The sequence below is a fragment of the Lampetra planeri genome, chromosome 4 (assembly GCF_965212315.1).
Source record: "Lampetra planeri chromosome 4, kcLamPlan1.2.h2, whole genome shotgun sequence".
NCBI classification, from domain to species: domain Eukaryota; kingdom Metazoa; phylum Chordata; class Hyperoartia; order Petromyzontiformes; family Petromyzontidae; genus Lampetra; species Lampetra planeri.
The window spans coordinates 4,464,767-4,480,236 of NC_136110.1; the positions used below are offsets into that span (position 1 = coordinate 4,464,767).

Sequence of the window (15,470 nt, forward strand, 5' to 3'; positions counted from 1 at the left end):
TGTTAAGTGTCGGCAGATTTCGTGGCAAACGAACGTGGTGCAGAGCGCTTTGGGAGTTTTGAATGCGTCTTAATCATTAACACGATAACTAACAATACTCAGGGCGTTTAATTAACCAGAAACACTTAAGTAGAGTCTCAAAACTCGTGTTCGGCAGTGTCCTGCATTTTGATGTTTACCGTTTCATTCGTGAGTGGTATGTGGGAGGAAATGTGAGTGCCTGGAGAAAACTCACCATAAGAAGGGACGTAATTCAAAGCTCCACACGGAGAAAATAAATAATCATTTGCGCGACTGCTTTCTCCTGGCCACCTCTTAACCCAAACCTCCACCATCTAGTAACCACAATCTGCCACACGCATACTAACCACACACAACCCTGCTTTTTTCTGAAATCAGACGAGGGTGGGGCTCATTGAAGGTCACTTCGTGGTGTAATAAAACTATGAAATATAAAAACTTAACACAACTATTCATAAAATATGGGCATTCTCCCCGCTAGCAAACAATACCATTGCGCAAAATGCTGCCTGTTATATATTATTTTACTTTTTAGGGTAGCATTATTGAGGAATCTTTTGAATTCGTATTTTATTTGTGCTTGTGTACCACTGCCAAAAGGTTATCAAGAATATTTTTTGTCGTTTAGTAAATATAAAATTGTATTTTTTAGGTGTGGTATGGGCGCCTCTGGCAAGATATAACAACAGCATTCGGGCGCAATGGCAGAACGCGATCAACATCTCGCGCAAGATAAACCCGCGGCGGACAACAACACGGACGATGACCACGATCTTCCTGCCGGCACCGCCGCGGTCCACGTCAACGGAGGCGGCCACCATGACGGCGCGGAAGGCGCCATCGACGAGGACCTTGACCTGGAACTCGACAACGGAGACCACGAGGAGCTGGGCTGCGGCGCCGCGACCGCGATGGAGAGCAACCCGTTTGATGGGCTGCCCTTCTCGTCACGCTACTACGCGCTGCTGAAGGCGCGGAGAGCGCTGCCCGTGTGGGGCGCCCGCGAGACGTTCCGAGAACGCATCGCGAGCCACCCCGTCATACTCGTGTCCGGGGAGCCCGGCGTCGGCAAGAGCACACAGGTGACGTGCTTCACTGAAATTCATTTCATTGACAGTGTAATGTCGCATGTCGCCGAGGTCGGATATGTGAACGTCTGTGGTGGGCTCAGCGGAAGAACAAGCAACTCGCGTTTCGGTAGGTTGCCGGTTGAAATTCTCGCCGGGGGTTGGCTCGGCCCATCATTCCTCTGGGGTGGATAAAATAGGTACCAGTTTGTGGGGAAGGCAACAGTGGTTGTCCTATGGATATACTCGCCCCCCGCCATAGGAATGTAGAATTTACAACACTGGCTCAAGGCTGTAAACAGTGCCTCTGCTCATTTGAGCAGGAAATCACTCGGTCAAAAATTACACACTGAGAACAAATGTGTATGTTGAACTTCTTTTTCATCGTACGTAGCCAACCGTGCTAATCGGTTACTTGGCAAAGTTAAAGTTCCAACTGACTTTAACATAGGAAATATTTTACTGTGGTTTAGAAGTAACCGCATGTATGCGACATTAAGAATTCATGACTGTATTTGAAGAGGTCAGATTTGTGAACATCCACTGAGAATGATAGTTACAGTATGCACAAATACTGCACTGGGTGTGGGTGGTTAATTGGTCAGGGTGGATATGTGACGGGTGGATATGTGGCTTTGTACTGTATTGCCTATACCCTGAGGACCGCCAAAAGGTTTTTGGAGGCCGAGGGCAACATGCCACTTGGAGTGTAACGATTTGGCCCCGTGTGATTCGATTAAGGGTAACGATTACATTCATTCGAGAGCCAATATTTTTTTGACATGGTGGTGAATGTCAGAGGCCTCTTGTGACTGCAAGGTTTACGTGAATCCATTACATATAACACAGAAAAACAACGCACATCCCTCTGTCAATCCACTGCTAGACGAAGGCCTTCCTACACCGTGTCAGTCTTGGGTGTTGTTGGATCATACAGCACTACGCCTATCAGTTTAGGGTGGTGAAGTGGGTGGTCTGTGATCAGTACCGATATCACTCGCCACTAAAGCTAGCCATGGCTAGGAATTGAACTCGGGTCTCCAAATTCATTCCACAGTGGGCAAACCACTGCGCCATCACTGCGCCCCCCCCCCCCTCAATATGCTGGGCAACGGCCTCCTTCCCAATCTTCTTCAGTTCCTTTCTTTAGCTGCACCTGTCCACTCGTGGCCTCTGAACCCTTTGATTTCATTCTGCCATCTCCTTCGCACTCCTCCCCTGCTTCCCATCACCTATCGGTATCCGCTCTATAGTTGGTTCGGAACTCGATGAATTTTGGAGACCAAACAGCCACGCACTTGTGAATCAACCAAGTGTGTCACCGTCCCCGTCCCCCCCGTGCGTGCTTGCGGCGTGCAGATCCCGCAGTGGTGCGCGGAGTTTGCGCTGTCGCGGGAATGCGAGCATGGCACGGTGGTGTGCGCGCAACCACACGCCATGGCCGCCACCAGCTTGGCGGTGCGCGTTGCCGACGAGATGGACCTTAACGTCGGCCACGAGGTTGGCTACTCGGTGCCTTTCGAGGACTGCTGCACGACAGACACGATCCTGAGGTGAGCTCGCTGGCTCGGGGTTGGGGGGGGCGGGGGGTCGAGTACAAGAGTTGAGCCCGCCCTCTCGTCTTTCTCTCTCTCTCTCGTCTCTCTCGCTCTTTGTCATTCTGCTCTTTACCGAGTGTTCGTGACATCGACGATGATGCTACGCACCTCCGATTAGCACGGTTGGCTACGTACGGTGCGAAAGAAGTTCAACATACATACGCCACTCTCTGCGATTTTGGGCCTTTCCTATAATACTGGTTAAATGCTGTCCGCCATTACTAGCTGACTTCACATGCAATGCATGCATGTGAAATGTGGGCAACCGATTGTTCGATCCACTGGTCAACGAAGGCCTCGTCAAGCTGTCACAATCCGTCACGGTTCTTTGACGTGATCATCCACCTCGCATCTGCACACGAGCTGATTGCATTGCTCGATTCACTGGGTAGACATCCACTCAGGCACGTATCCTCCCGAGTGATGACAGTAAACTGTGAATAACAGCACCATGACACATTATTTTACGAACCCGTAATTTATAAAAAGTGTATCCCGTGTCTGTTGCTCAATATGTATAAATTAAATGGAAGTAGATACGACTCAGAAGCCATTGAAGTGGGCCTTAAAGTTTGACTTTAAGAGTACAATACTCTGCATGGTTTGCCATGCAATTGAGCAGCCTGCAATTGAGTTTAATTTAGATCTCATTATTTCTGAGAAACTAATGGAAGAGCATATGCTCTTTGATCTGTATTCTTTGTGGTAATGCTGTCACAAGGGGATAGGTACGGGATATTAAAATGTTTCACTGATTGCAGTTTAAATATAGATCCAAATTCACACCTTGCAATGTTGGGCATTGTAACAATAAACTGGGGTCCGAAGATTCTAATTGAATTTCTGGGTGGTCTAATGATATCGGTGCCTTTGCGTGGAACGGAGGATGTTCTTCGCAGTCAGAGGGCGGACTCCCTCTGAGAAAATCAAGCCAAGGAAACTTAGCACATTACGATCTCCACTTCATCTCTGCAGCACTTATAAGAAAAGGTGCTAGAGCATGCACATAAAATAAAACCAAATTTATGCAAGTGCTGAAAACGTAATTGGCTTTCGACATCGCATACGGACTCGCACATGCTACAAGATCTACCCGGGCTAATGACGAAGCAGATATGAAGGTTAAATGCTCTGTGTTTTAAGGGTGCGATGTTGTTTTTACTAAAATCAGTTGCACAGCAGGGGCTCAACGCAGTGCTCACCTTCGCTGTGGTCACGTGACCCATTAAATAGACGGGATTTGCAAGGCAGCCTGTGAGGCTTACCCAGCTCACGTGGCTTGGGTGATTCTGGGCCGAGTGCCGAAGGGGGCTCCCTATTTTCAGCAGTCCTCGAATACGGTCGTGCCGCTGACGCAGGGTCATCGCTAAAGAGACACCTGCAGCCAATGGCGTCGCTCGCTTAGGCAAGCTTAATGTAATTTTTCCATATAAAAAAAAAAATTAGCTCGTTGTTGTTTTGGGTGAGTGTAAGCTAACCCAAAACATGCGTTATAAATCTTGTAAAAAAAAATGTTCCATCACTTCCTTCTTGATGGGAGAGGGTGAGGAGGAGATGGTGGTGCAACAGAGGGGAGGGGACAAGCTTCTGCGTTAGCTTGTTGGGACAGGAACTTGAGCTGGGCTGGGCTGTTTTCAAACTGGATTGGCATGGCTCAGAAACGCCCATGGATTGCACAGCAAGAGAGAGCTAATGCCCTCAGTTTGGGATTGTGTGGATGGAATTTTTGTTGTTCACCCTGTGTACAATAGATATCATAGCACATATTTCCTCGTTCAATAAAACCCCCAGTGCCACATGCTGTGAGACTAGCCGACAATGTTAACATATGTTGTGGCAGCGAGGCACGTGATTGAAAGGTCCAAAGAACAGCTGTGCTGATTGGGGGCAGTGGGCGGACTTTTGCTGTCGGATAAATGTCAAACTATCCGCATGCAGGGATTTTAGAATGCTCTTTTATGCCTGAATAAGCCATTCGAGTGAAAGAAAAACTCTCAATCATTGTGACGTTTAAATGCTTCTGGTTTGATGGTGAAATATGAAAGGCAAACGTGCGCCGATGAGCACATGGTTCAGAATACAAAAGCACATTAGAGGCCTCACATTGAGTTCAGAAAAGTAAGTGGGCTTCGGTAGAACACATCGCTAGATGCAATAATGGCTGGTATGGACAAGCCAAAGGAGAAAACACGACCGAGATGAAGACCTCAATGATTTTGCTGATAAAACAATGAGATTGGCTCGGGTGAAGGAGCAAGATGGATTATGGCATCTCAAGACTGTGAGGGATGTGATGCACTGGAGAGGCCTTCGTTGAGAAATAGTTCAATCATGACTGATGACGATGAGTTGGATTTGTGTGTTAAAGACTCGTAATAACATTCCATTGTGTATGATGCGATAAAAATATAATATGTACTGTGAAATGTATGGTTTCCTCTTTGAAGCCAAGTGAAATTGGCTAAACATCCCAATGTAGCAGGAACCTCCTAAAAAAGAGCCTTGATACTCGGTGATACTTTCCTGGGTAAATAATTGCCATTTTACTTGTGATGCCACGTGGGTCTTTAACCTCCACACGCCATGCCTGGGTCATTTTATGATGGAGGTATCTGCTGACTGTGGGACTTGAAACCTTATATTGTGCAAACTGGCCACGTGGATTGCTCCATTGACATTGGGCTATTCCAGCATTGCATTTAGAACATAACGACACACTCGTTTCCATTGCCATGCAAAATAGGACTTTTAAATTTCATGTAAAAAATATACAGGGTGATGCATTTATAGATACCCCTCTAAAATAATATCTAGAGAAATTTTCGAGAAAGCATTTTATTTCAAAGCTTCTGCTTAACCTATCAATCAAAATACACTGATTAACCCTTTTAGCGGCACACTGGACTTGCAATGCAGAGTTCTCCGGTTCCACTCAATCTCCTGGCACGGAAGTTGAAACAATGGAGCAAATTTTCTTGGCTGTCTACCCAGCAGTATAAATGAGTTTAGCCACAGTTAGTTAATCAGCAGCTTGCGTGTGGTGGGGTAAAATGTGGGAACTCGCATATCTTCAAAGACATCTGGCCAGCGTGAAAAAGATACCCTCTCTAGAGGAGCACTCTGGAAGCCCCCCTCACACTAGCTTGATAATGTCTTTGCCAGACGTCCCGTAGAGAAGTGAGTTGCAATAATGGAATGCTCTTTCTTCCCATATGAGGATAGCCACTTCTAAATCTATATTGAAAACTGATTTCTTTATAACTGCTCTTTGTGTTTAGTTTGTTGTCCTTCCCCCACACCTACGATTAGCATGGTTGGCTATGTACGGTGTGAAAGAAGTTCAGCATGGTATACATAGTGGAAGTCCTTTCACCAGCAGTGATCTGAGCAAGCAATTGTAGGCTTACACCTTGACCTTTTATCTTTTGCAATAACAAAGGGCCCCGCCTGCACCCTCAGGTTCACGACGGACGAGATGCTGCTGCGGGAGCTCACGTCGGACCCCCAGCTGGATCGCTACGGCGCCATCGTGCTGGACGAGGTTCAGGAGCGATCTCTGTCCACCGACGTGCTCATGGGCCTGCTGCGGGACGTCGGCCGCCAGCGACCGGGCCTGCGGGTGGTGCTCGTGGCCACGCCGTGCGCCGCCGAGGCCCTGCACCGCTACTACGGGGACGTGCCGTGGATACGGCTCGACCCGCCAGTGCCGTCCTCCACCTCCTGCTCCTCCGCCGACAGGAGCGGCAGCGGCGATGACCGCGCCTGTTCTGCAGGTGAAGGTTTTGTCGCCCGTGGATTCATGCGGGCGTATCGTGCAGTTGACATACGGCATTGCGGATGTTTCACTGCACAACCGGGACAATGACAAGGTCGCCCTGTTGGGTATGTGGTCAAGCGTGATCTGTTCATCACATAACTGAACGCTGCCCCATGAAGCGCTTACATAGGTTTGATCGCTATGATACATCGAGCAATTCCCGATGCCAACGAATGGATTACCAAACTCAACATATAACTATAATGTGTTTATGGGTGCTTTTCAAATGCTCCACGAAATAAATAATTATGTATGTCTGTGATAGCTCATCCATTTCCAACCTCACTGTGTATGTTGATGATCCAGCCCTCACTGCTTCACTGCAGTCACTGACAGGTGGTCAGTGTCTTCCCTAGCAATCTTTTGTCGCTACCACCATGGTTGCTGTTCCCGTGAACTTTTCTCAATGTTTTCTCCACTCATGTTGAGGACTCAGTCTACCAGACTCACCATTTCATCTCCCATCCTATGTTTACCCAAATTGTTATAACCTTGCTCAATTCAAGGAACATATTAAACTCAATTTTACTTTTAAGTCGTGCTGTTTGTTTTTGGCCACTTGGCAATTCGGGCCTCTAGGCCTGCGTTCATTAACAGTGAATACAGAAATTACATTTTGCGTAGCTGCGAGGAAAGCAAAATCTTCTCTCTGGGGTAGATCAAATTAGTACATCTTTGTGGGGAAGTCGATACTGGTTGTTCCTGGCCCCAGGTTGTGTCCTGGAGATGAGCATTACCTCAGCGCTAATTGGAGCAGGGAAGCAGTGGGACTCTTTGAGCTTCCAATCTCACTCTCCCCCCGGTCGAGTGTGGTTCATAGCGGTAACTTTTAACGTGATTATCAATGGGATTGTCGACCAAACTTAATGAGCTTCTGGTCTTGTCTGTAATCCAAGCTGCCTGCATTAAATAGAACACCTGGCTTGGATACTTATTGCCTTGCGTCTCTTCGACGATTGTACACAGCCCTTCCTTGCGAAATGATCGCTGCACTTGCATTGTTATCTGAAATAATGGGATCTCATTGTTCTCTTGAATGTTTTACTCTATTTAGCATACGTTTTAAGTTATCGAAGGATTTCTTACATAAGCAAGTGGATGCTCTTTTGCATTGTTCTTTTGAAAGTGCTTGGCAACAGAAAATAATCGTCTTCTTCTTTCGAAAAATTACCTTGCAATGATGTCTCTGGGTCTTTAGTGTTCACTGAACACAAAGCTTGGCAGAATTGCCATACGGTTGGCAAACAACACGGGCAACATTGTGACCCAGTGGCAAGTGACCTAGGCACCCTGACCTAACATGACCCGTGCTTTAATGATTATCCCACACCCGTGACTTTTGTTCAGCCGTAAGAAAATTAACAATGGTAGGCACGTTGCCGATCACACCGGGATGTCGACTCAACGTCCGGTGGCCCCTTGGTGAAATCTCTTCTGTTGACGTGAACGCCCCAAAAAGTATCGCCTAGCGGGGGTTCAAGTTTACTTTGTTTAACCAGGTGAGAACGAGGACTGAAAAGAGACGAGGATAGCCTCATTGGCAAGAGTGACCTGGGGAAATTAGTCTGCCAGTAGGGAGCGGTGATGGCTACGTATGATCCCAATTGAGTAATTCACGGGTAGTTTTTGAATTCGGCAAAATTGGGCACTGGCTCCGGCATACAGTGGCCTGCTGTAGCGAACGATACCAGGGGATCTTTAACTTCCCCTTGGTGCTCCAACCACCCGTACGGCTCGAACGAGGCACGGTCAAACCAAACTCGCGTTTTGTCCAAGCGTGCCGGCATATGTTCAACAACATGCAGAGAAACGCTCGAGACGGCCCCAACCCGGACGAGCGTGCTAGGATTACGAGCTTGTTGTCCTTCCCTCGCACCTCCGATGCGCACGGTTGCCCACGTACGTTACTAAAGAAGCTCAACATGCATACATACTAATCCACGTGGCTAAAGTCGTGCACGTGCGTTTGGCGCTTGCAGGAGAAGCGGTGGGTCAGCAGGGAGAGTTGGTGTACACTGGCGTAGAGACGGAGCAGAGGGACGTGGTGCGAGCAGCCGTCAAGCTGGTGTTGGAAATCCATCGTGCAGCTCAGCCGGGAGACGTGTTGGTGTTCCTGCCCTCTGACAAGGTAACCTAACCCCAATGTAATAACATATGAACAGAACTCTGGTTTGTGTCTCCACTTACAAATGATATATTTTTTAATCATCTGCCGTTCGGCTTTCCATACAAATATTATCCAGACGTATTTGTTTAAGCAAGCAAATTATGGGCTGGTTTCAACATTTTGCTTCTCATCTGCAGTCATGCTTGCTTAAATGAATGCTGCTGGGTTGCCAGATGTTATTTTCAAGAGCACTCCATCTATACGGTGGAGCCCCTGTTCTGCACACAAAGCTATTGTATACAAACTCATGTCTTATTGTGGGGCATTACGGTTGACAACGCATAAGCAGAACTCCATCGATCGTATGTCTCCACATATAAAGAAGTTATTTTTCACTTATCGGCCGGTTGGTCCTTCCAGACCAATAACACCAGATTGTATTGTACCCATTGTTTGGTTTTACATTTCTTAACATTTTATTGCTATTATTATTGTTATTATTATTCGGTGGTGAGCCTGTTGGCCAGGTCCATTCATAAATAATTCCACCGTCATTCGGCCATGTTCCTTGACGAACCAGCTTTTCCTTCATTTAAGCTTTTATATTTTCATGCCTGCCTCCTCAGTCATGCTGTCAAAAAATCTCGTGTGTTCTGCCGATGACTGTCTTCTTTCCCTCCATCCACCCATCTGTTATTTATTTTAGCAGGCTGCCCTCTCTCACGATGTGTCCCATTCGATTCCATCTGCATTCCAGTCGTGTTCGTTACTTATTTTTTATATCTATTATCCCTTTGTCTTTTCCTTCTGTCAGTTCCTCCTTTCCATTCTCATCCAGCATTATGTCTGGAACACTTTGATATGTTCTGGTGTCCTCTCTGTGAAGTGTCCATGTGGCACGAAGAGCCAAAGCGCAAATGCAAAATTCTCGGTATGTTCTCTGTTAGCCTGTTACTTATTCAACGCGTGTTCCCCTTGATTTAATATTGTTCAGGCGAACCGGCCAAGAAAATGTTGAATCGGGAACATTGCGTCTAATTGTATTAACGGGGTTGTTCAAAAGGTGGAATATTTCTTATGGGAAAGCACTCAACAGCGGGACCATTCTAACGATGTTCCACTGTGTTGAGACATTTAATCCCACACAACACAACACAGTTCTTCAATAAATCATGTTTGTTTACTAGATTTATTGTGCACATTTAAACAATTCTATCCAATAAAAGTATAAATTCACGTGACCTATTGAGTTAAAAATTCTATATTTTGATGGCTAATGTTGCTTTGTGTACGAAGCAATAAAACGTTCAGTCCTTGTACCGTTGAAACTAACAGAGCACCTCTTGCATCTGTCTTGCGCAATGTTTGAAACAAAACCATCAGGCGTTGCTTGATTTGGTTGGGTGACAAAGTGCAACCGAGTCGAAGCCATACAATGGTGATGTCACTGTGCCAATAGTGGTTTCAGTGCTTGCCAGCAGCCTTTGAACACTACAAACGCAGGTGTTCTAAATGGATCTCATGTGTGTTTTCGGGTTGTTACCACGTCCTGTTCTGCACCGATACCCGACGTTTTATTCCACATGCTGGGTGGAAGCTTCTCCGTGAACTTGAGCGTGGTGCCAAACGTCAGAGATCTTGTCGAACAACACACGGCACAACCCCGAAACACAGCGGAGATCTGTACAGCGCCACCGTGAAAACCTACACTGTAGCGTTCTAAATGGATATATATGTTATATGGTTCGACTTGTGTCCGGTGAGCCTGTCATGAAAAAAATTGAATGATTAGCATTTCATGTGAGATTTATATTCCATCTTCGAAATGAGAATCCTTTTTAACATTCATCCCAAGTCCGAAAATGTGCGAATGTGGCGACTGAAACAAGTATTAAAATCGATTTATCCTCTTCATATTTGCCATTTAAATGTAATGAATACATAAGTGCATGCACATGGCTATGGATGGTCTGCTTTTTTCTCCCCATTTTTACTTAATTAAATGGTGGTCATTCATGACAAATATAAAATTAGAGATTTACATATTTGAATATATGAAGCACTTTCCACTGTATATTATAAGTGGCATGCGCTGAATTAGCAGACCATTCTGTGTTTAGAGGCTCATTCCGGTCGGGTTTGTATTCATAACATCACGGCATGCATGTAAATGCCTCCATTGTTCCGCTGCAGCGATGCAGAATACTGAATTGTGTTTTTATACCAGTTCACTTCTCCTGCAGAGCTCCGGTGGGCCCACAGTATCACGTTGTTTTCGACAACAGCACGATCTTTTCTAGCGTTCACCAACAATCGAATTGGTACCGAGTTAATGCACAGCAGTCCGTACAAAGCAATGCTGTCGTGGTGTAATGGTTGGCACGCTTGAGTCGCAATCTATAGATGACGGCTTGGATCGATCTCCCGAGGGTGGCAGTTGAATCAGTGTACAAGTTTCTTAACTCCCCCCACCCCGAACTGCCATTATCCACAGTTAGCCGAACGACAGGTCGTGTGTGTGGTGGGGTTAAAGTGTGTGTACTCCCACCTCTTGCAAGACATCTGGACAGCGTGGCACAGTAAGCCACATGCCCTCTAGAGGAGCTCACTTGTGGAATACCTTCCACCAGCAATAGTCTGAGCAAACGGTTACAATGGCTGTACCTTTACCTTTTAATCTCTTAAAATGTGTTGTGCAGGGTCGCAAGGCTGCATTGTACAGATGATCCCTCATCGACTTGTTGCATCAAATTTTTTTTTATCGTATCTCTTGGTATTGTTGAATTGATTTGTGCAGAGATTTGAATGTTATGCCCTATGATATGTGGGTTTTCTCTGGATTCTCCGGTATCATCCAGCATGCCAAACACTCATTAATGGTATTCGTCAAACATACTGACGCAGGACCATCCAGAAAACAGTCTTGAGACTCGTTGAGGCTTTCCTGGGTAAATAAAGGGAATTATTATTAACATTGTTATTTAATGAATTAATCAAATTGTGCATTTTATGTCTTTGTTATGCCAGCTTATGGTTGGAAATGTAAAAAAAAACATGTTTGGCAGCCAATTTTAATGTTATTCTATTTTAAATTTGCAAAAGTGTATTCTAAGTTATTTTCCGGTACATTGATTTCTCAGATAAATGCCATGAAGCCCATCAGACCATAACATTCGCATTACAAATCCGAGACAGACCTTCATATACATTTGCATATACAGTATTTCCTCATGCAGCCAAACACTTTCACCTTTATCTCAGCGGGAGCATCACCCATTGTGCGCGTGTGCCGCCCCCCTCCCCATGCTTGCAGCCAGCCACACGGGACGCGAGCACCGCGTGCGAGTGAATCCGAATCTTTCAATCAGAATCGTTATTTGTCCTGGTGGAATCCGATGAGCCGCGAAGCTCTTTTTCAGAGACGTCCAGTGGGACGGCGGGTCGGCCGAGCGAGCGGATTGAGCATCGCCGGCACGCGCCAAGCACGCACGGATGCCCAAGCGGTCGCGAGCGCCGTAGCCACAACGCACTGCCGAGTTCTCATCCTGCTGCCCGTGCCTCTCCCCCCGTGTCGCTCGCGCCGCCGGGCAGGACGCGAGCACGGCGTACGAGCAGGCGCGCCGCGAGGCCCGCCAGCTGTCGCCGGCGCTGGGGGAACTGCGGCTGGTGCCGCTGCTGCCGGGACACCCGGGCGGCGCGAGCGCCCTCTACGACGCGGGAGGCGCCGCGGCGACTGCCAAGGGGCGCGGGGGCGGCGCTAGCGGCGCTAGCGGCAGCGGCGGGTTCCTGGGCGTGCGGGGCCGACGGCGCAGGGTGGTGCTGTCCAGCGGCATTGCCGAGTCGGCGTTCTCCTTCGAAGGCGTTCGCTTTGTCATCGACTCGGGATTGGAGACCAAAAATGTGAGATGATGTAGAAGAGAATTTTGTTTACAGTAAGAAGTAGGAGAATGAACTGAAGTTATTTAAATCGTATTCTGCCCTGTTTTTAGACTAAATTAAGTCACCATTTTCCCTTCCACGGCCAATAACGGGCGTCGATTGCTGTGATTAATGGGCTGTGTTTGACATAAGCGTCCTGATTGTAATTGTCTGTGATTTGGTGCAATTTGTCTTATTTTTGTTTCAAGTATAGCATATGTCTGAATCGGAATATGAAGGATATACGTTTTTTTAAAGATTCTTTATACAAAAAAAAAAGAGCGGAAAATAAGAACGAAAGCTTCAAATCAAGACAGTTTTATTTGTAAAAAAAATTGCACTTATATTTAAATTCAATCGTGAATTGTGAAACCAGTATCGGTTTTTACAGACAGTCGTGTAACATTACCTTTCCCCCTACAATTCAGGACCAGTTTCGACCTTTGAGGTCTCATCAGCATGGTCAGACTTCCAGAACAAATATACTGCCGTGCTGGTAGTTGTTTGCAGTATGACATTTTAACACCTAAGCCTTGGCATGCCTTCCCGTCGCTCAAATAGACGTGCGGTGTCGCTCGGTGTTGCTCGGTCTTATCAGGGGTCTGTGTTTTTTATGGCAGGTGTACAACCCCTGGATCCGCGCCGACTCGCAGGTCGTCCGTCCTATCAGCAGAAGCCAAGCGGAGATGAGGAGGAAGCGAGCCGCGGGAGGTACAGTCACCGCGGGGCGGGTTCCTTCGTCGACCCGTTTGGCGGCCCGTTGATTATCACGAAGGCAACACGCGCGGCGCCACCCTTGCGCGATGTTTAATCTTCGCTATGACACTTACTGGCAGGCACTCCTGCATGCGGCGATGGCCTTGCACGTTTTGCTCTCGCACAAACACGTCGATGGTGGTCGCTCAGTCAGGTGTCCACTCGCTTTAACCAGGGGATGATTGAAACCCATTGAGACGCATGGAACGATATCGCCTCCTTTCGCAAGGGCGACCTGGGTTAAAGGAACGTAATTTTGAGTACACGGAATAATTTGTAAACGTTTTAAATCTGACATATCTAGAGGGATTTTTTAATTTAGTTGGAAACAAATAAACTTTGCTTCGAACAAGGAGGTGAATTTTCACATTTAATAATTTAAATATACAAAGTGTTAAATATAATTTCTGGAAAGCAAAGTGACTCGATTAGGCAAGTAGAGGCAATGGACAAAGTTGCAAGAAAATTGGCTTAAGGCAGCCAGAAAAGCATAACAATACTTAATGGTTTTCGTAGCCTTCAAAATTAATAATATTTTTAGGCCACGTAGTAGTTCAATGCCAAAATTATTGTCATTAACCCTAAAGTACTCATTCACAAACTCACTCACTCAACACTTTATAGAACAAGGGAAGAACATACAATCTCTGCACACAAAGGTGCTTGAGTTAGAAATGTAACCCAGGCTCTTCTTGCTGTGAGGCACACATACTGCCACTGCACTAACCTGTCGCCTCACATACTTTATACGTCTAGATTATCTTCTGTCATAAGTGAAAAATCTATTATTATTTGAAACTATTCATGTTTATTTTACCAAGTAAGGTCCACTGAGCTATAAACCTCATTTTCAGAAGCGACCTGACCACAAATGATAGCTCAACCAAGTGGCTTATCATATAGCAGCCAAATACTCTAAACGCATGGTTCTAAATGTGAAGGGAAAAACAGGAGGACCCGGAGAAACATCCACTCGACCACGGAGAGGACATGCAAACTCCAAATATACAGGCGTCAGGGTCAGGATCGAACCCTTGACCTCCCGCATACCAGGCGAGGGAGTTAACATCTCGCCACTGTGATTGCTAACGATAATTTTTGCAAACGTCCTGTTGTGCTGGGCCAGCAGGCAAGTGCTTCCGCCTGTACCCAGAGTCGGTCTTCAAGGAGATGCCCGAGCTTCCTCCGCCACGCGTCCTGGAGTCTAACCTCACCCGACTGGTTTTGCTGCTGAAGAGGCTGGACATAGCGGACATGGGCCAGTGCGACTTTGTTGATCGCCCAGGTGAGAGAATGCAAAACATTGCAAACAAGCATCCGAACAGTCGTAATCGTTTCCGCCTGTAGTGCACCCACGCAGTATTCGCTCACTCTCGGAAGAGATGGAAGTACTCAGAGGGGTGAGGAACCACAGACAAGCGGGATGGCATCCATGTGGTGAGCCGGTGCCAACAATTGCCCCAGCTCTGTGATCCTCTATATATCAAGGTGTTATCGGCCAATTCATGTGGGAGGAAACCGAAATACCCTGAGAAAGAGGCTGCGAAGGGGAAACACTCTATGCCATACAGAGGGAACAGGTGGAGTCCGCATTTCTGCTGAAATTCATTCTCCTGGCGAGCCAGAGTACAGTGCCTCGACCCCCATGGGAAGGGAGTTTCAGTATTAGTCCGATCCACCAACCCTCGCTACCTCCACAGTGCTGGATTATAGGCATACGCCACCGCCCAGACAAGTTGCAGCCATTATTTTGTTGCAAAATGTTCACTCTGTGATGTGAATTGAGGATATTGTAAATACGGCATGTTTTACAAATTGCGTGCAATGTACTAAATCATGAAAATGTCATCGTATGGTCTGAATGTGCACTATTGTTTTGTTAATCTACCTTAGAGGGCATTTTTATTTTCAATGTTTCAGACAGGCGGTCAGTTATTGTACTTTATTGTTTTTTAGTCCTATAACCATATGAACCAAGTACCAATATGTTGAGCTGTTGTGTGACCACCAACCCATGACCTCGGTAAAAAAAAATGTGTGATTTAAAGTGTTCTTCCAGGAGTTTATTTTATAAAGTTCTAAATTATTCTCTTGAGTTGAGAATTATGAATAATTTTTAGCAAAATCAAGAAAAATCCAGGATAACATTTCAGAGGGTGGGGAGGGACTTCATCTGTAACATGTCA

The 15,470-nt window shown here is 46.4% G+C and overlaps 1 protein-coding gene across 3 annotated transcripts in view; it reads left to right on the forward strand.

Annotated features, from left to right (window-relative positions):
- LOC144717596 (ATP-dependent RNA helicase homolog DQX1-like) overlaps positions 1 to 15,470 on the forward strand; it is a 32,901-nt gene that overhangs the window by 2,864 nt on the left and 14,567 nt on the right. For 2 of the 3 annotated variants that reach the window (XM_078593088.1, XM_078593089.1), the window contains exons 2-8: positions 674 to 1,103; positions 2,448 to 2,641; positions 6,146 to 6,459; positions 8,483 to 8,631; positions 12,202 to 12,510; positions 13,149 to 13,239; positions 14,411 to 14,569. In XM_078593088.1, the coding sequence (XP_078449214.1) occupies positions 723 to 1,103; positions 2,448 to 2,641; positions 6,146 to 6,459; positions 8,483 to 8,631; positions 12,202 to 12,510; positions 13,149 to 13,239; positions 14,411 to 14,569 (1,597 nt within the window). In that variant the 5' untranslated portion in view covers positions 674 to 722. The remainder of the gene's footprint in view (positions 1 to 673; positions 1,104 to 2,447; positions 2,642 to 6,145; positions 6,460 to 8,482; positions 8,632 to 12,201; positions 12,511 to 13,148; positions 13,240 to 14,410; positions 14,570 to 15,470) is intronic. The other variant, XM_078593090.1, reaches the window with a different exon arrangement.